The sequence below is a fragment of the Phalangium opilio genome, unplaced genomic scaffold (assembly GCF_054372755.1).
Source record: "Phalangium opilio isolate 3A_F unplaced genomic scaffold, DU_Popi_V2 ptg000209l_1, whole genome shotgun sequence".
In the NCBI taxonomy this organism is placed as follows: domain Eukaryota; kingdom Metazoa; phylum Arthropoda; class Arachnida; order Opiliones; family Phalangiidae; genus Phalangium; species Phalangium opilio.
This window is the reverse complement of record NW_028324217.1, coordinates 18,727,900-18,752,686: the sequence shown is the minus strand read 5'-3', so window position 1 is coordinate 18,752,686 and position 24,787 is coordinate 18,727,900. Positions and strand designations below refer to the sequence as shown.

The 24,787-nt window shown below is 37.3% G+C and overlaps 2 protein-coding genes and 2 long non-coding RNA genes across 4 annotated transcripts; all 4 read right to left on the bottom strand.

Moving 5' to 3' along the window:
* Window positions 1-3,464: 3,464 nt before the first annotated feature.
* LOC149621043 (uncharacterized) lies at window positions 3,465-9,929 on the bottom strand. Its single transcript, XM_089854684.1, has 5 exons — window positions 9,828-9,929; window positions 9,207-9,301; window positions 8,937-9,016; window positions 7,916-8,683; window positions 3,465-4,690 (listed from the first exon to the last, which is right to left on the bottom strand). The coding sequence occupies exons 1-5, from the start codon at window positions 9,927-9,929 to the stop codon at window positions 3,744-3,746; spliced, it is 1,992 nt and encodes a 663-aa protein (XP_089710810.1). The 3' UTR covers window positions 3,465-3,743.
* Window positions 9,930-9,974: 45 nt separating this feature from the next.
* On the bottom strand, window positions 9,975-12,299 carry LOC149621042 (uncharacterized). Its single transcript, XR_016375426.1, has 3 exons — window positions 12,173-12,299; window positions 11,838-11,903; window positions 9,975-10,083 (listed from the first exon to the last, which is right to left on the bottom strand). It is a non-coding gene; the product is annotated as an uncharacterized LOC149621042 (long non-coding RNA).
* A 944-nt stretch (window positions 12,300-13,243) lies between these two features.
* LOC149621041 (uncharacterized) lies at window positions 13,244-14,503 on the bottom strand. Its single transcript, XR_016375339.1, has 3 exons — window positions 14,273-14,503; window positions 13,826-14,188; window positions 13,244-13,704 (listed from the first exon to the last, which is right to left on the bottom strand). It is a non-coding gene; the product is annotated as an uncharacterized LOC149621041 (long non-coding RNA).
* Window positions 14,504-18,490: 3,987 nt separating this feature from the next.
* On the bottom strand, window positions 18,491-21,670 carry LOC149621040 (uncharacterized). Its single transcript, XM_089855079.1, has 4 exons — window positions 21,374-21,670; window positions 19,069-21,294; window positions 18,882-19,014; window positions 18,491-18,805 (listed from the first exon to the last, which is right to left on the bottom strand). The coding sequence occupies exons 1-4, from the start codon at window positions 21,659-21,661 to the stop codon at window positions 18,534-18,536; spliced, it is 2,919 nt and encodes a 972-aa protein (XP_089711205.1). The 5' UTR covers window positions 21,662-21,670; the 3' UTR covers window positions 18,491-18,533.
* Between the last annotated feature and the right edge of the window lie 3,117 nt (window positions 21,671-24,787).

Sequence of the window (24,787 nt, the reverse complement as noted above, 5' to 3'; positions counted from 1 at the left end):
AAATATCCCAAACATAATCTAAACAAGTGTATGCGCCCCAAATATCAAATATAAAAACAACCATAAGTAATATGTGCTACCTTTTTTTTTTTTTTTTTTAAAAAAAATCATTTGAAACTTTTAAAAATCCGTGGAGGCGTTATACTACCATTTGGCCGCCCTTTACCCCCGATAAAATGTTCTTCACATAAATAGTATGATTTTTGGGCCACCTTATCAATGTTTAAACGATCATCATATCTACCACACGCCGAAATCCAAAGTTTACACTTCTCAGGATCTCTTCGTGGCCGTGGAAAAGGTATAAAATTGGTGGCTTTAGTCCGAGAATAAACAGCATTTTGGCACAGAGAGTACATACACTGCTTATTTTTAGGCATTTTAGTAATCAAGGCTACATTACAAGTTCATGCTAAGGCAAATATCAATAAATTTAGAATTCTACTTTAAGTAAATAGTAAAAATTACTCATAGACTTTGCCTAAATACAATGGATGTCTTTGAGCACCATCACCGTCAATTTGACCACATTTGACGGAACAGAACCAACCGGGAACCGGCGCAAACACCGCCAGTTTAACAAAACTACGACTCCGACTGATAGCCAACCGCCGCCAATTTAGCTAACAAAATGCCAACATAACCAACTTGAAAAACCTAGGCGAAAATGCTGCCGGACTCAAGACGGAAAAATTGCTTCAGACCTATGTAAGATACTTAATCCCTATTCCCTACAAAAAGGGCGTAATTGGAGAAAAACCAGATTATCTCGGCCCGATTGCATGGAGTTTTTTCGAATTAACACGAAATATGCTAATCAATATAATCAATCGAATGAGCCATGTCTCATTAATGGGAAATGTTTTGTTCATGATATAATCACTTAATAAAATAATAACAAGCGGGAAGGAAAATCATATTATCTTGAACCCCTAACATGCAATGTTCTTGAAAATAGCACCAGATATTCTACTCAATATAATCAATCGATTGGGCCATGCCTTAATACTAGGAAATGCATGGTTCCTGAATTAATTACTTAATTAAATTATCGCAAAGGGGAGGAAAATTCATTATCTTCGGTCAAAGATTGTGTTTTATTAGTCCTGATTACTCACATCCCCTCGAGCAGTGCAGTTGAAGATATTTTCATTACTGAAGTTACTGAATTCTATTCAATTCTATAAAAATATATACATAATATACAACATACATCAAATACAATCTGATTACCAAATTCAATATACACTCATTTTGAATTTTTAATTAACCACACTAAAAGACTTTTTTTTTCACCTTTTGAATGTCTTTCCTAACGCTAACGGATAACGTGAAGCATTGTCCCTCGAACCCTATTCAGACTGGAATTAAAAACTTTTGGACTTTTCTCTCGAGTCGGTTTTAGTTTGACCACGCATGGACGTTTTGAAATTATGGGGTGAAACTGATTTTCAATATGAAAATATACATCATTTTTAACACCGGTAATTATAATTTTTATTACCTAGCAAAAATATTCCAAAACGTCATTAAAAGGGTTAATTGACGTCATATGTATAATATTGAAGGAGTTTTCAGAATGAAGTAAACTTTTATTAATCAAAAATCCATAACGTTTTCCTCAATATGATAAGAATTGTGGCGGTTTTTTTGTGAAATCATGAAAAAATGAGTTTTGCTGATGTAAATGAAAAATTTCCTTTCTTACAAAACCTAAATCGTCTGGAAAATTAAGATATTTTGGATTATTGCGAAAAACTTGGTTCGTTATTTAGCGATGATCTTCTGAAAGAAGAACAGATTTCGGAATGTCAACAGTTTCAAGCAACATAGAAATGGCTCTGAGAATCTTTCTTTCAATGATGGTAACAAACTGCAAAGGTGAAATGTCATTTCCTAAATTAAAGTTGATCAAGAGCGAGCTCGGAAATCGCATGTTGCAATCAAGATTAAGCAGTTTATCTCTAATGAGTATAGAATCAAACATCCTACATCGTATTGACTTGAAAAGTGGTTTGTTCATGATTTAATTACTTAAATAAATCATCACAAAAGGAAAGGAAAATCCAATTATACCTCAACCATTTAACACAGAGTTTTCTTGACAATGACAAGAAATACTCTCCTCAATATAATCAATCGAAGAAGCCATGACTCATTACTGGAAAATACCTGGTTCATGATTTAATTACTTAATTCAATAGACAAATTCATTTATTACAAACAGAGAAAACAACAAAGGGGGGGGGCTAGGCCCCCTTGGGGTATACTCCCTCTCGCCAAGAAGCTCCGCCAGAGACAGTGCGAGTTGGTTATCCTACCCGCGTGTAGTGAACTAGGGCTCCTTCTGGCGTTGCTTCTTGGCGAGAGGGCGGACCAAGGCGACATTTCGTTCCCATAAGCGAGATTCGATTTAAAAAAATTCCAGTCATAATAACTAAATCCATTCTATTGGCTTAGAGTTTTCTAAATTGCTATGCATTGAAAGTAATCTTTCGCGCGCTAGCAAAGATATATTGCGTAATACCTATGCGTTGACGTCATCGTCACTCGAAGAGGTAAAAAGGGATGAAAAACAACTTAAATGGAAGACAAACCTTGACTCAAAACCCGAAAGGTCATATTTTCAAGTTTCCTTTACTCTCACCTTAATTGTCATTAAATCGCTTTAAGGTAAGTTCATTAAAACTTACTGCGCGACGAAAATAATCACGAAAGAGAACAGTTGCGCGAACATTTGTAGGAAGTACCATCATGGAGAATTAGACACTTTTCGTAATCTTACCCCTAAGGATTATAAACTGGAGTTGCAGCCAATTATTTGGCAGATTGGTCCCTACGTGGATTAGTCGGAGACTAGTTGGTGATGAATAGCGCAACTGCGTGAACTTTAGGAGGAAGCCTAAGCCATTTGGAGTCTAAACGTTTCTGGTTACATCTCGTACCCCTAACGATGGTAATGAAGTAGAAGCTAATCTGAAAGATTATTGTTTATACGAAATAGACGGACACCAGAAGGTGGTGGAGTTAAAAGCCAATGCGACAGACTGGGTTTATGCGGAATGGACCAGAGACTAGGCAGATGAAGGAATAGTGGCCACCTGGCCACTTAGTGTCGATTCAACAAGTAGAAAGTTAACATTGTGAAATACAATTACCAATTTTCCCTGATCAGCGGAAAACGCGAATGCGGTTCGGAAATGGAGAACATGTTTACTTCCATATATTTAAATTCAAGATTAATTTTGAAAATGGCACTTAAAACCCTTCAGAACGGAGAAATTTAATAGTTTGTTACATAAACAATTTCAACCCATTCATAACAGAAGATGATAAAAGATGATTTTAAAATGTTTTTACAGAAGAGGATAAAAGAAGATTTTAAATTGTTTACAGAAGAGGATAAAATAGAAATTTTAAATTGTTTACTGTACGATTAAAATGTTATTTAAAGATATTTTACATTGTCGAGCAGCCTTTAAAGACTCTTTCAATGAACTAAAATTCACCTATTCATTCATGCAACTTCTACGTTTATGTACTATCAAAGGGTACTTCTGCCTGCATCTACAGTTACACTGATCACAATTCAAGGGTTTTCACCACTGTGAGTGCAATGATGTATGAGCAAAGAGCTCTTCCGCGTGCATCCATAGTCACACTGACAAGGTTTTAATTAGTTTTCACCACTATGAATGCATTCATGTGATTAAATGACACTTTCCTCTGCGGGCATATTCACACTAATCACTCTTAAAGGGTTTTTCACCACTGTGAACGCGTTGATGTCTGATCAAACTACCCTTATGCGTGCAACCATATTCGCACTGATCACATTTGAAGGGATTTTCACGGCTATGAATGCGCTGATGTGTGATTAAATGACACTTCCGTCTGCTGGCATATTCGCACTCATCACATTTGAAGGGTTTTTCACCGCTGTGAACGAGTTGATGTCTGATCAAACCACCCTTTTGCGTGCATACAAATTCGCACTGATCACATTTGAAGGGTTTTTCACCGCTATGAATGCGTTGATGCGTGATTAAATGACACTTCCGCCTGCCGGCATATTCACACTCGCCACATTTGAAGAGTTTTTCAGTACCACTGTGAACGCGTTTATGTCTGATTAAATTACTCTTATCTGCGCATCCATATTCGCACTGATCACATTGGAAGTGCTGTTCACTACTGTGTATGCGTTGATGCGCGATTAAATTATACTTCCACGTGCATCCATATTCGCACTGATTACATTTGAAGGGGTTTTCACCACCGTGAATGCGTCGATGTGTGATTAAATAACACTTCCGCCTGCTGGTATATTCGCACTCATCACATTTGAAGGGTTTTTCACCGCTGTGAACGCGTTTATGTCTGATTAAATTACTCTTATCTATGCATCCATATTCGCACTGTTCACATTTGAAGAGCTGTTCACCACTGTGAACGCGTTGATGTCTGGTCAAATCATCCTTCCGCACACTTGCATAGTCACACTGATCACATTTGAAGGGTTTTTCACCACTGTGAACGCGTTGATGTCTGATCAAATCACACTTCTTCGTGCATGTATATTCGCACTGATCACATTTGAAGGGTTTTTCATCGTTATCCTTTCTAACGTGACGTTTATATTCAGCAGAATATTTGATCCGAGTTGAACGTTTCTTCTTGAATTTCCCTACTGAAAATAGATAGAATAAATATAAAAACGGCACATAATATTCACAATTTAGTATCAAAAATACAATAACATTCAAGCGAACTTCATAAAAATTGTAGGGATGTACCGATATATCGGCCCATCTTTATCATATCGGTATCGGCCAATATCGGCTTAATGTAAACCGATATTTCCGGGAAAAACTTGACAAGATATAAGGTACTCAATGAACTCTAATTGAAACACATCACAGAAATTTATTCCCACAATTTAACATTTCCCTTTAAAATGCAAGGTTTTCCACAACCTCAGTTTTATCCCGTTGTTCACGACTATGAGAAAGTAATTTCCCTAGTTTCCCAAAACTTTCCCATACCTCCAACAAACAATCGAAGTCGACACTGACGCTCTCTAACGCGTTTGTCTTCAATAATGTACACTTTGAACTTTTCACTTGTGGTTCATAAGCTTGCTTATAACGCTACTTCTTGTTGAACAAAGAAAGGAGCTGCATTTTTACTAAAAACCAAGCTAGGATTTAACTTAGACCACACCATTTTTTAAGGAAGCGGGTTAAGGCTGAAATATGTAGCGGTACCACATTAAACGAAAGAGATGTGACAAATGTCTCTAATAAAACAAAGTAAAGACGTAAATGGTCCTAAATAATGTTGATCTGACCTCTTTTAGAATTTCCCCCGACGTCTTCTGAATCAATTCTCATTATTCTAATTTCTAAATCTAAGTAAACAATCGCGTTTAAATCGCATTTTTGAATATTTAACGCTCAACATTAGGGAGCTGGCTTGTTGAAATTCTAAATATTCTCAAACTATTCCCTGACCTTTTGGCACATTTTCAAATTCCCTGACTTTTCGAGGTTTTCCCTGAACTGTGGCAACCCTGCATAATTTAGAAATAATGTGGATATTTCTTCGCTAGATAAAACATATTTTTACAAAAATATGCGCAACCGGAAAAAATATCTCATTTTACCGAGCAAATACAGGTAAACTTTTGCCGTATTTTTGGTCGAAATAAGTACCTATGACGATAAGAAGACCCTGGTGGAAGAGGGTATTTTAAAGGGACTGCAAAGAAGGCATCGGTGCCATCGGTGGGTGGGTAAAAATTATTTGAAATACGTCAAAGACATCACGTGATGCCAAGATACAAAGGCTCCTCATAGAGTGGAACTGGACATCTAGTTCTCGTTTTTCGCGAAGTGCTTGTTTTCGAAATAAAACGAAGTAAGCTTCTTTGAACCACGCCTCTTCTTGGAACCGTTACTCTGACGTATTTCAAATAATTTCACCCACCCGCCGATGCATTCTTTTCAGTCCCTTTAACGTTTTAAATACATAACACTAGTTTCATAATTCAAGAGGTTGAAAAGTCGTTAAATGCCACAGTTTAAATATGCTTTATACTGTATAGAATTTTAAAAAAACATAAAAGTTCGGCCCAACACATTTAAATATCTTCCATATAGGACTTAAATGAAACTTTGATGGCTGTGTAGCCATCAAAATCCATTCGAATAAGGGTTTTTCCCCATTTGATGTTTGATCAAATTAAAATTCCGCGCGCTTTCAAAGAAACACTAATCACATTAGAAGGTTTCTTTTGGTCCGCGTAGTAATTCCATACTAAGCTTGATCTTGAATTAATTTAGCCTGGATTTCGCGGTAGAAGTGACCACATACTCTTCATATAAAGTTTACAAAGAGGCATTAAATATGTAGAATTGTGTAGGCGCACTCTTAAAAACAAGAATGCCGATTGCACGAATAAGCAATGTCGAAGACAAGTAATGGCGTTGATCACGTTCATTTGCGCACGCCGTAATAATATAAGAAGTCAAATACATAAAAAGTGCGCAACTCGAATTACTATTCTACAGGCCGGTAGGCCCTTGTAGATAAGACTTCAAGCCCGTTTGTAATTGAATTGAACTGAATTGAAATATGATTTATTGTGTATTGTTTCTAGTTATCTAGTTAATGGCATGATGTCCCTGTTAATGGGAGACTGGGAGTCCAGGTGTCTGACATTCGCGTTTTTCGGAAGATGATAAAAATGCATTCGGATTGTTTCCTCATTTGAGGGGTTTCGAGAACATCCGTTCATTAATTAAATTAATCATAGATTATTAAACCTTTTTGACCAAAGCTTCAAAGCTTGTTTGAGGAGGCAGTAGGGACTGCTCAGGGGAATTTTACAACTTCTTACAACAATACCGCAGACGAAATGAATTATAATTAACTAGAGGTGTGCGGGTAGTGGTTTTTCAATTTCGAATCGGGTTCGGGTAATCAAAAATATTGTTTCCGAATTTTTGTCGGGTATTCGGGTAATTAGGCTTAGCCGAAAAATGGTTGTCGGGTGACAGTCTGGTATTAAAAGTTAAAACAAATAGTTATCGGGGGTGGGTACCCAAAATTTTTCGGGTAACTAGGGTTAAAGGAATAGACACTTCCTTCAAAAATTCCCTTAAGTACACTATTTTTACAGTTATATCTCAATTCTAGGTTCTTCAATGTATGGTCTTTCTTAATTTATTTATTTTTGACGTTATCTCCAACTTTTGGTTCCGCTTTCTCCTTCTTGACCCTTAATCTTATTTCAACACAGAATACTGGCAATGGGATGATATAGGTGTTTAGAGGTGTGTCGCGGTGCGTGCGGTGATTCTAGTCTGTCTCAGAAAGAAACTAGCAAAGAACGTTTACCTTATATGAACTAAATTTCACCTTGAAACGGTTTTTCATGGGATTTCGTCATTCCTAAAAATTCCGCTTCTTTCTAAACTCGACAGGGGGTGGTTCCCCTTTCACCTCTGACTCCATGAGGTGTTCACCCCTAGCATTCTGGCTAATCTTCTGCACACGAATTTTACCTTGCCAAAGGCAGGAACCAATCAGACCTAATGCACTAGTTCCCATTGGTTCCTGCCTTTGGCTTAACTAGCCTTCAGCAAGCTTAGCCACTGTGTAGCAGAAAAGCCATCTATAAGGGGCAGCAACGGAGCCGCGCTTTCCTTTAAGGTATCGGGTAGCAGCACACCCCAATAATTAACCCACTGAATGAATTTTTTGAAATTGCCGAAATAACAATTTACACCAAGAAGGGGGAAATAATTGCTTAGCATATTTTCCAAACCGAGAGTCGGAATAAGAAGTCTTACTCTAAGTACTTTCATTATTAAAGTATAAAATATTTCCGAACGAGGCGATGCGGTGTTACCTTTGGAATTCTTTGGAGCGATTTCTTCAAATGTCTCCGAGTTGGACACCAAACTATTATTTCCAACTTCAATCGCAACGTCGCGTAAATCGCTTTCCACTGAGCCGGAGATCAATTCTGATAGTTCATTTGGGATAAGTTCAAGTTTAGGGACACATAATGGCACACTCAGTGCCCTCGTATCAACATACAGAGTTTGATTTTGTCTATTATCAGTTTTCTGCGCATCTGACAAGGTGATTTTGGATTGCTTATCATCAAGATCGTTTTCTAGGGATCCTTCTAGTGAGTCGCTTTCGATATTGGCGTCAAGAGATACAACCAAACGTTTTTCGACTTCAACATTCGATTCAAGAACACCCAATTTCTTCGAACGAGTTGTAATATCCTCATTGTCTCCCTCTGTCGAGACACTTTGCGTTTTACAATAAGAATCGTTAATGTTCATATTGTTCTCGAGAGGTTCTCGTGGTGAATCACTTTTCGTCATTGTGTCAGGAGACATTTTGAATTGGTTTTCGACTTTAATTATAGATGAAGGTACAAATAGAGGCAACCTGTCACTGTATTTCAGTTTAGGAACACCTAGGTTCGTAATTGGAGTTCTATGACCAGCGTTTTCAGCCTTTTTCGTAGTAATTTTAGTTTCGGTGATTGTATTGCCAACCTCCTCAAAATACTGAGGCTCAGATACAGGCGTCTCTTGAATAATATCTTCTTTACCCAGAATGCCTTGGACACTGACAGCTTCGACAATTTGCAATGAACCTTAACGAAGAAAAACAGTAAAATTATTGAAATAAGAGGTGTCTTATCAAACGAGAAGTACATCAGTTTGTGTTTCAGCATTACAATAGTGTCAACTGTGGGCGTGACGTCATTGGCGTGTAATATACCTTTCAAACAATATATATTTCATAGTACTTTACACTGACCCTGCCCCTAACCCGCAATGGCTAGTTTTAGGAGGCTGAGATGAGAAACACTCTTAACATTTGTGAAGTCATCAAAATTTACGTACCATTACCAGTTCCCTTGAGTTTAATGGCCTCCGTGTCAAGTAGACTTTGGGGAATGTCGTTGATAATCTGAGCTTGTAAACTATTCAAATAAAAATCGTAAGTTTACACTAAATAGAGAATTTTAAAATTCAACGAAGATTGCCATTTTTAGTGTAATATAAACGGTCTATGGACGCTTTTTGCGACATCAGCTTTACCATTACCGACTAAGCGTCCAAAACACCTTTATAGTTGCTGGATTTACCCCTTTGGTTCTTCCCTTTAAATACCTTTGAATTTCCTCTTGTGGTTGTTGCTGCATCACAATTCCCGAATCTCTTTCAAATGATTCATCGTTAGCCAATTGATCTATTCCACTTTTCTCCTATTTTTTACACAATTAACAATAACTCTCATTCTTAAAGTAATTCTCTTTCCAATTGATTATGAAAGTGAAGGATGTTGCATACCATCAGATCTTTGACTCTCTTTTCCAAGTCTTTAATGACCCTATTGAGTCTTTCAATTTCGTCTATTTGCTTATTTATCGTTAATGATGTTTTCACTCTCTCTTTTGCCATTTTTGAAATTAAAACATTACACTAAACAAAATGAGATTTCATTACAAAACAATCTTCGGAGTGTCTTTGGCTAAACGTATTTTGAAGGGGCAAGCAAGAAAAAGGGGAAGATAATGACACGCAAGAAGGGGAATAGCAACAAAGGCCCTCGTCGGGTTTCTTTGTTAATTGGTATTTTCACAAATGAACTTGATTATTCACCCACCCACAGAGTTTGGATCTACTTTAAGGGATACCAGATTTGACTACTCATAGGTAATGATACTAAAAGGGTCTCAAATTTCTGTGCTTAATTTCAAACTACAAAAAACTCTATGCTTTGAAAAATACCTCGGCTTCCAGTTTTCTGATTCGATCATCCCTGGCTTTAACTTCATTGATAAGATCATCTTTACTCAAGTGATCATAGTTACAATCTTCCTCGTAATCCATTTCCTAAAAATAAAGTTTTCGTATTTTTCAGTTTGTCTAAAAAAGGGAATATTCCACTAATTTCGCAAATACCTTTTTAATCGCCACCCTTTGAAGATTTACTAAACTAATTTCGGTATTTTGTATAGAGTCTTTGCAAAATTGTAAATCTTCCCTAAAATGAAATATTTTTCGGATTATTGCAAAATGTTTTTTGTATGATAGTAGGCCCTAGTAAAAATAGTAGTATTTTTCCTACAAACCTTAAAGCTAAACCGATGACGGAGAAAATACTATGGATAGCTACATTTTGACTAATCACGGTTTCGTATGGTTTTACTGTTAATATAATTTTTGATTATTATTTAACCAGAACCGCATTTAACCTAATGTTTTCTACAATATTTCCAAAAAAAAATCCATTTGGACTCTGAATGCGCTCATAATAAATATAAATTATATCACAATGTGTCTATAGTCGCCCTACTGTGAGGCCAGTCCAGTGTTTAACCAACTCTATCTATTTTAATATTTCCATCATATCTCTTATTGTATCCATTTCAATTATATCTCTTATTGTAAATATATTTTATTAGTTCAACTTTATACATTCTAAATTTTTTACACAGTTCCACTTCTTGTTTTCATTTAATAATGTAGTCGACTATAAACACCTAGATAAGAGACCCATCTAATTACCCCTAGTTTAACTTTGCATTTTTATTCTCTAATGGCCTCTCAATTTGGCCAACACAAAAGCTCAGTTCAGAGGCCCGTGTAATTGTCCACGGTTCCGTTTTGCATGTTAATTCTCTACTGGCCGCTCAAGTAGGTCACTACCGACGCCTACTAATTGAGAGGCACGACATGAAATTTTAAAAACAAGCTTTTCATCCGCAACGCTTAAACCTAGCCTAACCTTATCTCGACTGAACGTAAGGACATGGCCTCGCAATTAGGTCTTTAAGGACCCCTAGTTAAAAGGCCAATGTATTGCTCCAACATTTCGTTTCGCATGATCATTCTGTACTGGCCTCGCAATTTCGCCACTTAAAACGACAAATGTATTACTCCCCATTTCTCTTTTCCCTAATCATAAGAAAAACAAGGGCACATTTACCTATGATTAGTCGGCACAATGTAGAAATTCATACTATTTTCTCCATCATAGGTTTTGCTTCTCCGTGTAGGGGGAATGCTACTATTTTTACTACTATCCTACTAAAACAATTCCCACTATGGTAAACGGGCCCTAAAATAGGAATGAGACCATTTTTCAAAATGAACAAATAACAAGAAAGGTTTCCCCATACATTGCTGCTTTCGCGACTAAAGCCAAGCTAGGGACTTCCTCAAGCCATAAGTTTATAAGATGTGACACTACCTATACTTTATAATTCTAGAGACATAATTTAGTGTTAATTCGAGAATGAAGCAAGAATTGACTACACTCCGTTTTGCAGTCCATCTTCCTATTTAGTCTGTACTAAGCCTTTGAAAGCGCCTCACCAGGCATCACTTAAAGGGGCTCACCGGCGCTGTTGGGGGGAGACCGCCCTTAGTTCAGGGGGAAAACACCCAGCTCTTTGGCCATAAGGAATGGCGCCACCGTCGCGGTGGGCGGGTAAGCAATATGCTAACCAACAGTTTGACCCCCCCCCTTCACCCCAACAGTTCCAGCTAGCCCCTTTAACGAGAATCAATGGCGTTTCACCAACGTAACTTCATGACAAGCTCTCAGTAAGAACTAAGAAGTGACTCAGTAACAAACTTATGGAACATATTAACTTTTGTCAAGCCCATTATATGAATACAACAAGTAGCTTCTTAAAAAATAATTATTCCGAAGAAATTAGTGTACTTTTCATAGTAGATAAGTCACTGTCACATGCCTTAAGACATCCAAGTTACATTTTATTCATCACTTACCAGCTTAAATGTTCGACCATAACACGAGAACCTTTCACAGAATCCATCATTCATAGTACAGTTTCCCTGTTAAGATAACACGCGTAACATTTTAATAATAATAAAATTATGACCATAAACTAAGATTTTGCGTTACCGAGGGCATTACTCAGTTTGAAGGGGCTAACCGGACCTCTTCCGAGGCAGTCTGCCTTTAGGGACGGGAGAAAACACTCAGCTTTTTGGCTATAGGGAGTCGCGCCACTGTCGCGGCGGGGAGCTAGGCATTATGCTTCGCAACAGTTTGACCCCGCAAGCCTCCGGGGCTTATATGAATGGTTTTCTTTTACACTTACAATGTTCTGTTTTTCTTGTCTTTGGGAGAAAGATTTTCCACTTCTGTTAAGAGGTTTTATTGTCCACGGACACTCTTTTAATAATCAATAAACTTCTATTAATACCTTTAAAGGAACAACCATTACCGTAACAAAGACATTCACTACACAGGGCCGGAAATAAGCACAGGACACTGGACATTGTCCAATAAAATTTTAAAATGTCCCATAATTTTTTAAAAATCTAAGGGGGTCACTGGACATTTTGACCAATAAATTTTCCCAAGTTTTGATAGCTTGACTATGGAGATGCGACACTATTTTTGCACATTCCAGTGGACAATGTCCTATAAATTTTCCAGTCAAACAGGGGGTCACTGGACACATGTCCTATAAGAAATTTTTCTTACTTCCGGCCCTGTTCACTACAAGCGCCAAAATATTAGAACGACTAGCAGACAACTTTAAATTTTTCCCAAAGAATTTTACAGGGTGGGAAATAAGGATTATTTTTTAAACTGGACATTGGGCCAGCGATCTCTTGCCCTGTTTTATTTGAGTTAATATCTGTACTCTGGTTACTAACTTGTTCTTCAGAACACCAAGTTCCAAAAATTCAAAAATCAAGAATTTTGTGAAAAATCCTACAATTTTCTTAGCATTCCCGTGGACCACTGACCCCCTCCGATTTAATTTTTAAACTGGTCATTTGCCCTGTGCCACCGCCTTTTTCCCACGCTGTTTATAACTCAACTTCAACTCACGAGTCACGACCAGGCTTGGACATAAGGCGGTGGCCCTGGATAAATTTCCATAAAAAGTAGATTTACCCGCCATCTAGGTGGAGCTGTTTGAACTTAAACATCTAGTGGTTACCGCACATGTCAATGGGCGGGGATTTACATATCCCCACTCGGTCTACCTTCCACTCTACTTGGGACCAGTGACCCCCTAGTGTCCGAAATAATAAACTCCGGACTGATTTGCATATATATTGAAAACAACTTGAACACATATTTAAGGCCACAAACCATAAATATGGAATAGTAAATATTCCGTAATTAAGGGTGTTTACATTTTTTCTAAGACTGGAAACTTTTTCTCGGCGATTAAAAGTTGTCAAGAACAGTAATATTTATTCAGAAAACAAAATGGCGTTGCAGTACAATTCATTTATTAAATGTTCTTTCCCAGTTTTAAGTTGCTGGGCACGAACAACTACAATCCAATTAATTAGTCGAAGTGATTTCTACGTTGATGTCTGATCAATTAAGCACTCTTGTCGGAGCTGGCATAGTCTTGAAGCGTTTTCACCACTGTGATCAAATTGTTCTTATCTATAATGGAATAATCACACTGATCACATTTGAAGGGTTTTTCACAACTGTTAATGCGTTCATGCCCGACTAAATTACTCTTCTGCGTGCATCCATGTTCACACTGATCGAATTTGAAGGGTTTTATTTCTTCATTACCCTTTCTAAAGTGACGTTGAAGATCCTTTTTATGTTCAGTAGAATATTTGAACCAAGTTGAACAGTTCTTGAATTTACCTACAGATGATAAATAAAATAAATATAAAGACGACACATACAATTTATAATTTAGTATTAACAATTCTGAGACCACGAATATATACAACAATGAATATACATCGCTAACACCCCGTCTAACCTTTGGGTATGATTTGGGTGGGGCTAAGTTAAAGACGACATCAGTCACGTGGTGAAAGTTTTTTCCCAACTTTGAATAAGAGGAGAGCCCGCGCCCACCGCCCAGCACTGCAGTGACTGTTGGCTCTAGGGCCAAGGCCTACTATGTCGGTAACAATTATCCAATGAGAATAAATGTATTAAACTTAGAGTCACAACGTGGGATCTCGAGATCGACGTTTCGCGATACACTTTTTGTCGAGCATGAATCTATCAAATACGGGTGGCGCCACCTATTAATCACTTGAAGAACTGTTTTATTATCGTCTGCTGCTATAATCTGTGTAACAAGCTTGAAATAACAAAAACTCTAGTTCTTTTTAATCTATTAAATAGATGAAATGAAAATCATAACGATGTTTCTGATTATAAAATTGTGGCAGCCAAAACAGATTGATTTTCTACTTACTTCTTTGGTTGTGAAATTGGAAGGGTATATAATGGAAGAATTTTCTTCTTAGGGGTAGTAACAAATTTTCCGTCTTGCCTTTCCGACTGGTTCACTTTACATACTTCACGGCCCAATGCCGAAATTATTAATATATATTTGGAATATATACTAATTTATTGGGATATTTTCCCATTTTTGAAATCAAATAACGCTTATATTTAACCTGATCACAATGATCAGTTCTTCTATATGTTTTTATTTGTTCATTCTTTAAAAGATTGTCAAAGGCTTCTTCACATTTAGAAATTTTTCTAAAAGTGAATTTTAAACCAAGACAACATTATAAAATTGTGGCAGCCAAAACAGATTGATTTTGTACTTACTTCTTCGCAGGGTTGGCAACTACCTATCCAGTTCGGTTTAAACCACCTGGTTTAATCCGGATTAATCCACTTAAAAAAATCCACCTAAAATATCCGGCTTAATTATGAGTGGGGAAAAATCAATTTTGTGCCTTAAAATAATTAAAATACAACCAGAAACAAGGCAAAAATATATGAAGCGATAACTAAAGATTACTTATTATAAATGATAAAAGTAATAGTTATGTTAGCAGTTACTGTCCAGTTGCAGCTTACAATATATTACCAGTATTACTCGAACTTAAAGCATAACGTGGTTCCAGTGGATCCCCTACAAGTTGACTTTCCTTACGAACTCCAGTTTTGGCCAGAGGCATTTGTGGGCGGGATTTATACGTGCATGTATAAATCCCGCCCACTAGCCTTTGCCAAGCCAAACCCGGAGTTTAGAAGGAAAGTCCCCTTGTAAGGGATCCACTGGAGCCGCGCTAGTGTTAGGCTCGTGCACTCAGGAAAGAAATAGATTTCATGAAAACCTTTTAGCAGTTAAACTAGAAGACGATTTTTTATTGGAACCGGGGCTAGGGGTCGGGGAGTGCCCCAAAGCTCAAATAAGAGCTAAACAGAAGTACTTTGCCTTCAAAAAAACCTAAAATGACTAGTTTTTTTAAAAAAATCCGGATAAATCCAATAAAATCCGGTTTAATCCAATAAAAACCACTGGTTTGGATTTTATTCAAATTATCCGGATTTTGCCAACCCTGCTTCTTTGGTGGTGAAATTGGAAGGGTATATAATGGAAGACTTCTCTTCTTCGGGGTAGTAACAAATTTTCCGTCTTGCCTTTCCGACTGGTTCACTTTACATACTTCACGGCCCAACGCTTTATTAACCATTTGCGCGACTCGCGGGTTTGGTTTATATCCTAATTTATTGCGATATTTTCCCATTTTTGAAATAATTCTGGGTCTATTTGTGGGGAATTCCACTTGGTGTTGTTGTTACTCCGGCTAAATTTAAGAATAGCCCCTGCTCTTCCAAACCTAATAAATCATATACCAAATGAAAGCTTACGCCTTCCTCTATTCATTGCACACCATTATAGTGAGCGCAAACAATAATTAACATTAAAAAACTAATTATATATAGCAGTGCCAAAGGCTTTGCCGGGACTCGCTGTGATGATACACGCAGCGGCGCCGCACTTAACCAAACCAAACCTAAAATAACGTGTAAATTATGTAAAAATAAAATAATTTACGCGGAATGAATTTTGTTAAAATTAGTAAAAAATTACCTTAAATCATAAATTTTAGGTTAGGTTAGGTTTGGTTTGGTTAGGTGCGTTTTGTATTTTTAAAAATGCGATTCTTTGATCACTGAAACTTCGAATGTTTGAAGCTATATTTATATTAATTTCTTTGTAACGGACGTGCGTGTATCATCACAGCGAGTTCCGGCAAAGCCTTTGGCACTGCTATATATATAATTAGTTTTTTAATGTTAATTATTGTTTGCGCTCACTATAATGGTGTGCAATGAATAGAGGAAGGCGTGAGCTTTCATTTGGTATATGATTTATTAACTTTGGAAGAGCAGGGGCTATAATCTAAACTTTATACAAATTGATACTTACTAGTTTACTTTCCAGTAAAAGCTTATCTCCAAAGTATTTCAACATTTGCTGTTCATAGTTATTAACTTGTTTCTAAAAATAAAGAAATATCATTGCTACAATGCTACTTTTCAAATATTGAATATTCATTTCTAGCCAAGGCTTATGACATTAACAAAAATTAAAAAGACAATGATGGCAACAAGGCTTAGCAAAATTTGAAAAAGGAAAGCTCAACCGACGAAATTCCAGTTCTTCGCTCAAATAGTAGAGCAGCGGTTAAGACTAAAGTACAGAAAAAGACGAATGTGCCTAAGGCACAGCCCACTCGATCACGCAAGTTGCACGCGCTATTTGCGTGATCGAGTGGGCTGTGGTTTAATAGAACGGTACTACGACCGTTGTCAATCAAGGAGAATGAATAATAGGGGAGGCTCGTTCTGGAAAGGGGGGAGGTAAAATAAACGAGGCAGATACCGCATACAATTGTGCGCAACTTCGACGCGCTGGCCGTTGGTAGAGGCGCGCGTCACGTGATCGTTTTTGAAACGAGGGGTATTTAAAATTATAAAGCTCATGAGGCTAGAGCTAGGAGGCGTGCCAAGACAGCGCTTAAAGTTATAATGGTGTACCACAAGAAGTGTTGTTATAACAACTGTTCCAGCAACACCAGATATGCAAGCGGAGAAATAAAGTTTATACCATTCCCTAAACTAAAATCTAAATTGGAGGAATGTAAAAAATGGATTGTTGCTTGTGGAAGAAGCGATTTAATCCCTGGAAAAATCAAAAAATCACATTACGTTTGCGGCAGGCATTTTTTGGGTGGAAATGGACCAACCGAATCGAACGCGACGCCACTTCCCAACTTTGGCATTCCAAATTTCCCGGTATGAAAAATTGAATTATATTTTTGATATTTATTGGTTAAAATTATTTTACTTGCTACTTGTTTAAGGGTTATTATAACTACCAAGGCGAATGCCCTTTGGACTTGTCGAAACAACTAACACAACCCGAAGTTAAAAAATTAGAAAAACCCAAGCTATACTACGCTCAAAATTTTAAATCTACAAGTTAGTGTTATAATGATTTAATATTGTAATTATTTTTAATAATTATTCCAAACTTTATCATAAATTTAGATTTTAATACAAAGTTTTTCCTGGAGCACGGGTTACAAATCTCAGAGGCAGCCTCAAAATTAATGGCTAATGTAAAATTTGATGAACAAATAGATTCAAATCTGATGCTAGTCATTAATAATCTAGTCCAAAACCCCCAAAACATTATCTTGAGCCCGGCTTTACTTAATATTCTTTCTAAATTAAGTGGAAATAATATTAAAGATCGAGCTACATTCGCAATCCATAGCAGAGTTTTAAGATCATCCCCCGAAACTAAGCTTGAAGTCATGAACTGTTTAAAATTGGTAGAAGGGTACAGCAACCTGGATAATTTTGGACAAGAATTGATTGCTAATGATTGGATGAGGCGCTTTATGGATGAAGTTTTTTTAAAGTGGGTGAATTTGAAAGCAGACATTGCAGTTCCTGAAACCAAAGAACCTAGAAAATTGCTTACACCATTAGAAGAATCTGCCAAAGTTGAAAAGGTGGTGCATCATATTGGTGGTTTTATAATAAGGAAATTGCTAAACAAGTTCGACAGACCGAAATTTTTTGAAAATTGTATCTTGAAAATTGGAACTTATCAGTCTAAAATCAAATATAAATCCGAAGCATATGTTAGTTGGTCTGAGAAAATAAGCAGAGGCGGGCTTATAACTTTAACACCGAATGGTTTTGAGTTTTTCAAACATATACACAAACACACTGAACCCATTTTCAAGCAAGCGGTCTTAATTGACAATGCAATTAGGAAAGAATTGGTTCTAAAAAGGCTTCCGGAGGTTGATGTACTTCAGAAATGGGATGCGTTATGGGGAGAAGATGAAACCATTGAGAGCAATAGAGCTTTACGTGTAGTATGTGATACCTTCGTTAATTGTAGAGGCATAGCCCTCCGTTCATTTAATCAAAGGAAATACAATGACCTTAAACGCAAGGACTGTGCTGAACGCAAGGGTACAAGGCAATCCATGAAAAATAATTGCTCAGATAGCATCTTGTATGACAAAAAGTGATATATTAATGTGATAATGTTGCAATATTTACTAGTTTGAAATTTGTACCTGGTTTTTTAAAAGATCTGTGACTAAAGTAGTTTACGGAATATGTGATTTGAAAATAAAGTTCCTCATGTTGTAGAAATTATTTATTTTTCTAAATTTTACTGAAATTTATTTTTTTTGAAGTTTTTTGGACAAATTTTTTTTCAACACTTTAAACTTTGAAGTGTTGCCAGTTTTTGGCCCTTTTATTAAGGGCTTCAATATTTTAAATTTCCTTTCATTATACCCATAAGTAATTAGATCAGGGTTTTCGTGGCATCCAACAGCTCGCCTGTGTTTGCCAAAATGATGTTCAAGGGGATCTTGATTGAACTTTTCAGTTAATACAAATTTGGCACCTTTACTTAAAAGGAATTTAACAGCTCCTATGATGGAATAAACTATAAAAAGTTGAAGTTAGTTTCAGTTTTGAAATGACGAATACCTTTTGTTAAATTTTAACTTATTTTCAAATACCAGTTGTATGGATGCCTTCTAAAGTTTCTCTGTTTAGTTGCATCTTATTTCTGCCCTCTGGCGATGCATTTGCATCTGTTTCGGCTTCAATTTTCCACTCTTTGAGGTAGCCCAAAAAGTCATCTTCCAACCACTAAATACCGTACATGTTAGAAAAAACGTAAAACATTTTAAATTAAAAAATTACCTTAAATCTCCTGTCAGTCAATGAATAAAATGGGTTGAGGTCTTCATTTCTTTTCTTCCTTCCTTCTCCAATATTTTTAGTGTTTAAGATGTCAAAAAATCTGTTGAACATTCTAATGAATTTAACTGTTTCGGATGCTTCATCCCCTACTAGCTCTTCAATTGCCGAAGCGACAGTTTCACTCATAACTTGTGTTGCTAAATTGACTCTCATAGCATAAAATGGTCCCAAAGCTATGTGGTTATCTGTTAATTTGGGGCAAAGTCGCAGTTGTGATTGGCAATCTTTATTGTACATATCCTGCACATGTTTCCAAAGAATCAGCTTTCCATTTTTCCTAAACAGTCGTGGTTTCTTATCACCACTATTGGCAAAACAATTACGAACTGTTTTGATTAAGTGCGGTGGATCAGAAATAAAAAAAATTGGCCTTGGGTCATTCATCGGTGCATACACATTATTAGCCTTGTAGTGGACTCCATTCTCTTCATCTGCTCCTATTTTGATTGCCTTTTGATTTATTGAAGACTTATCTCCTATGACAACCAAAACCTTGAACTGATTGTTCTCGAGTATTTCAATTGCTTCCTCTATTATAGAGTATAACTCTTCACCGGTCATATTATGACACGGGAAAAACCCTAGTATGTGCTTGAAGTTTGTAGTTAACCCTCTGACCATTATTGTCATGACGTGTGACGCTAAAGGAGGGTCCAAGCAGTCTTTACCAATTTTTCTATTTTCCGCATGCTTTAGTTTTTCACCAGCTTCATTAAAATGACAGAATCCTACAAGCTCTCCAGTATTTGCTTTGTATACCAAGTCCTCTTTTATTTTCATTTCGTCAACTATTATCGAGAAGTACTTCTTATCCTCATCTAAGTTATTCAAATCAATCTTTGCTCTCATTTCCTTTATAACTTCAAGTGAAAATCCACTTTTCCCCGAAAACATTGCGGCATAAGGGTATAAAGTTCCAGGAGCAGGAAGCACAAACACTTCTCTCAATGCATCGTATGCTGCTGATGATTTGCTTTTAAGGTACATGCACCATTTTATTATTGAAGGATTCCACTTCTTGGGTCTTTTAATTCTAGATGTCATTACATCCATTTGCTGTCTCATCATTATGAGCTGAAAGTTTTTTTTACTTATAAAGGGGTTATCTTCAATAATGTCGCTGAAAATCTGTTCTTCTTTTTTAGGCAGGTGTGCCTTTACTTTATCTAACTGCTTTTCAAATTTCTCCTCCAAACCTTTAATTTTCCTCTTCAACTTTCGTATTTCTTTATTTTTTTCCTTCAAAAGATTAATTTTCTGTTCATCTGTCATGCTGCGCACAACATTTTGTCTTGAGTTGTTTATCTTGCGCCTTTTTAATCGGCTTGTCAAAATTCTTCTTAAATGGTTACATTTTCCACACCGAGTTGATTTTCCATTAGAAATATATAAAAATTCACAGTGTCTCGAATGTAAAGAATTGGTGATGTGATTTTGAGACCCGTTTTTTTCATTTGAGAGTTCACTTAATGCTTTATCCGGTATACCAACACAAAACACACACTTATCGAGATGTGAAAAACATGATAACAATTCAGCAAAATTGTTGATAACCTTTAGGTTTTTCCAAGATTGCCAAATGGTGTGTGTTTCCCCTATTAAATTGCCTAAAGCTTCTACTCTAACCTCAAATGCGGTATTTACTTCTACAGACATGAAAGAAATATCCGAAGAACTAGAGAGTTTTTTAAATACCAAGCTACCAGAATTGTAATTTTTGATAAGGCACCACATCATATGCGCTTCTAAATTCCTAAATTGGTATTCCCTAAATTTATACATAATGTCATCTAAACTTTCAAACTTTTCACAAATACGTGTTATGTTAGAGTGGTTAGTGTCATAAATGTCAACGTAATCTTTAATTCTTGGTATTTTGGTTTCAATTTGAAATTCTTTAGCGGCAGAAACGCTTTCTGTAAATCCTGGTGTAGGGTTTGATATTTCCGAGCTTGAGTCTTCAATTGATTCCCCAATATTGGTCATTACTTCTGAACTGAATTGACTAGGCGTCATTACACGAGGTGAGGCACTTGAGTTGTGTATGACAGGGACCTCAGCTGTTACTATTTCCATAGGTTCAACTATGCTATTTTCTTGTAGCGATAATTCCGTTATGTCCTTAGGATTACTACTGCATTTATCATGCAATCTTGTTGCAATTATCTACAACAAGCAGTTGGCATCCATGCAGTTAATGTATATAGAATTAACTAATATCATAATACAGGAATTTAATACTCACGTCAGCTCTTTCCTGATGCTGTGATGGAATAGCGGAGAGACAGGGAATAGGATCAGGGTATCTCTCAGTGGGTCCCTTGCCACCAACAAAATGTTCATTACATACATAATGGTGTCTTTTAACTTGAAGCTCGTGAGTTAAATTATCTCTTCCAATAGCTTTAAGCCATTTTCTACATTTTTCCAGTTTAGTCTTGGGCTTTGGGAAGGGATAAAAAGTCGCATCTTTCACAACAGTGGGGTCCAAGTTCCTAGAGTCATTTCGACAGCCACGGTAACAACAGTTCATAGTTCCGACCATTTTATTATTTTTTAATTATATAGTCTTTACAGAAGCCCGCCAAATTTATGAAACACCGTCACGCATAAACAAATTCTAAGCCTTTTCAAAACAACACTATGAAAAAAATTAGAGCCGACTCAGCCAACCAATAAGAAGAGAGAATTTATCCTTCAAGTTTCTCCGTCAGAGGCGCCACAGGCGTGATCGGCGGGCTTGAACGCATGCGCGACTTTGTACGCTGAGAAGTAGCGGTAACCATGGTAACTATAGGAACGCCACAGTACCATTTTAGGAACGGGGGGGGCTACATGCATTTTGCCTGACTCCGAGCCTCCCCTTATACATCCTCCTTGTGTCAATTTAGCTAACCAATGCCAAAGCCGGGAGTGTGGCGCACTCCTGTAAGCCAAGCTTCTGGGCGGCAAAGTTTGAGGGAATACGACACATGTCGGCGATCCTACCCTTATAGGACCGCCGTCAATCTAGCAGAATGGTATACCAGCAGAATGAAAAAACCGAGTCAAAAATTCTCCCAGACTCGCGACGGAAAAATTGCTTCAGACCTCGCGATCGTGATTGGAGGAAAATGATAGCGAAGAGGTTTTCGTCCGCTACTACCCTGTCGAAATAGATTTCGATATCTATCTCGGATTACGATTTCGAATCGACAGACATTTATCGAAAACGACCTTATAGAATACCATTTTGGCATTTTTCGAAATCTTGTATCGAAATCGAAATGTTTTCGATCGAAATTTCCATTTCGAAGCTTAGAGAATCGGGTCCCAGGTTTCGGCCTCTCCGATGGGAGATTCGTGCAGGCGCACCTAGTTACATTGGTTACGCGCATCACGTGACCACGCAAATCCAATTGAAAAAAATAGCGGGTTTTTCATGCTAGCTTAGGCCTTTGAAGCAACGCCGCCTATATTACGTGTTCACTGCACATGTAGGGATATTTTTTAATTTTATCGGGCGTTAATTCGACCCTCCCACAGGCTTTAATCCACCTTAAACACTTATCTAGTAGAGTTTTTGGTGTTGGGAAAGAGTAAAAAACCGTTACCTTTACTTCAGTTTTATCTAAGAACCATTTTTTTACAATTAATAAAAAATAAAATAATGATAAATTTTCCGTTAAAGCACTAAAAAATGCAGCGCCTTACATACGACGTCCGATGACGATGAGCGCGGAACAAGGTGCGCGGCTAAGAATATCCCAGAACGGACGATAATCTGTAAGCGCCTTTCAATGGGAAAAAGGGCAGTCGAAGACTCCTTCACCCCGAGATCCTCCTAGGCTCCACCTCCGCCACGGGTTGGCCCGGTATTGCAGTACCTCCGGGATTGGCCCACTTCCTTAAATAAACCAGGGAGGAGGAAGGGAGTGGCGGGCTAATGTTATAAAAGCCGGCGTTTAGTGGCCCCAGAGAGAGAAATTGTAGGACAGTTTCTTGGTTACCGCGCCTGCGCGGCGTCGATGACGTAGTTTGAATCAGGCTGGGAAATAAGGATATCTTTTAAACTAGTCCTTTGGACCAGTGACCCCCTAGTGTCTGAAATCATTTACTGGTCTCCGGACTGGTCCCAGCCTTTGCTCTCCAATAGATTTGCAATTAATAAACTGGTCCCGAGGACCAGTAACCCCCACTTCTTGAATTAAAAAACTAGTCCAAGCAATTAATAAACTGGTTTTGGACCAGAGGAAGTGTGCTATTTCCCAGCCTGGTTTGAATCGGCAGTATTTTGTCTTCTGCTCTCCCATCCGATATGTGCCAAGCCAACTTAGCCAAGTCTTAAGGTTTTTTCCCCAATTTATTGAATTTTTACCTGGTTTTAGCAACGTTTTAGGAATAATTCTAACTAATTGAAAACTAATGAACAATAATGCCAGTAAAAAACTGTTCTTATAATGATTGTAGAAACCATTCTAGATATGCCCACAAGAAATATATGGCTGGTATCAAATTTTATCGTTTTCCAAAACCTAAAAGAGAATCTAAAAAGTGTACTCGGTGGGTTAGAGCATGTGGTAGGCCAGATTTATTAACTTCTGAAAGAGTATCGAAAGGACTTTATGTTTGTTCAGAACATTTTGTCGGGGGGGAAGGTCCAACTGAAGAATACCCTGACCCAATGGCTTACAGTGAGACTGAATACATGATTGTAAGTATTTACTAAACACTTAAAGAACTTGTATAAATTATTGTAAATAAAATATATTAATCTATAGGATCCAAGATAACAGCAGGACTGTTCCATAATAACAAATACTTCTTCCTCTCTCCTCTCTACTTCTTCCGAAGTTACAAACTGCGATATATCTTTGAATTCTCAACCACTTGAAACCAGGGACCTTCCTCTTGAAGCTGATCCTAAACGAAGAAAGCTACATCACGAGAATCTTGATTCCTATGAGGTTAATAACCCCGATGTTTCGCTAAACATTTATCTATCATCACCATCGACGTCGAATCCTATTGATGCAGAGGTTCAAGGAAACACCACCATTTCACCAGAGCCAGTCCTCAGTATTTCTTCAAAAATTTACTCTACTGAAATAAGAGGCTTGCAAGACCTTTTCACAAAATATTGGGAGTTCCAAATTAAGAATGTTGCTGAACCCTTAAACTGGGCCGTTACAAGAACTTCAAATTCAAGATCACTGTTTGTATACAGTACTGACCGCAGGGGCGTGCCAACATGAGCCAAAATTTTCCACTGGAGCGGGGGCAAAATGGGTGCCTAATGTTAAAGATCCATAGAGTTGAAAATTTAAGCGGGGGCGAAGGCCCCCGCTGCCCCCGTAGTTGGCACGCCCTTGACTGACCGAATGACTGATATTGGCTGCCTAAACGTCGAAGTTAATGAATATCTTAATATGCAAATTAAGGTTTACGGAGTTCTGATATCTGATGAACTCATTGGCCACAAGATTCCTAAAACATTAGAGACATTAGAACAGTTATGCGAACTTCTGAAATATCTAAACACCTTTAAACTATGCCCAGGGGTGTTTGAAAATAATTTAAAACAGTTTGATTTAAATTTAAAAAATGGGCAAGTGAATATATATTTACCAAAGCATTGCATTCTACAAGGTGCGAGGGCCTTTTTAAAGGCTCCTCCATC

Bases quoted from the DNA above. Each gene is read 5' to 3' on its own strand.
- LOC149621043 (XM_089854684.1), bottom strand. From the start codon at position 9,929: ATGGATTACGAGGAAGATTGTAACTATGATCACTTGAGTAAAGATGAT. The intron at 8,684-8,936 runs GTACGTAAATTT...TTCTTCGTTAAG, and splicing joins ACTCAAGGGAACTGGTAATG to GTTCATTGCAAATTGTCGAA. The intron at 4,691-7,915 runs GTAACACCGCAT...ATCTATTTTCAG, and splicing joins CGCTCCAAAGAATTCCAAAG to TAGGGAAATTCAAGAAGAAA.
- LOC149621040 (XM_089855079.1), bottom strand. From the start codon at position 21,661: ATGAACTGTTGTTACCGTGGCTGTCGAAATGACTCTAGGAACTTGGAC. The intron at 19,015-19,068 runs GTAATTTTTTAA...TACGGTATTTAG, and splicing joins TGACTGACAGGAGATTTAAG to TGGTTGGAAGATGACTTTTT. The intron at 18,806-18,881 runs GTATTTGAAAAT...AACTTTTTATAG, and splicing joins AGAAGGCATCCATACAACTG to TTTATTCCATCATAGGAGCT.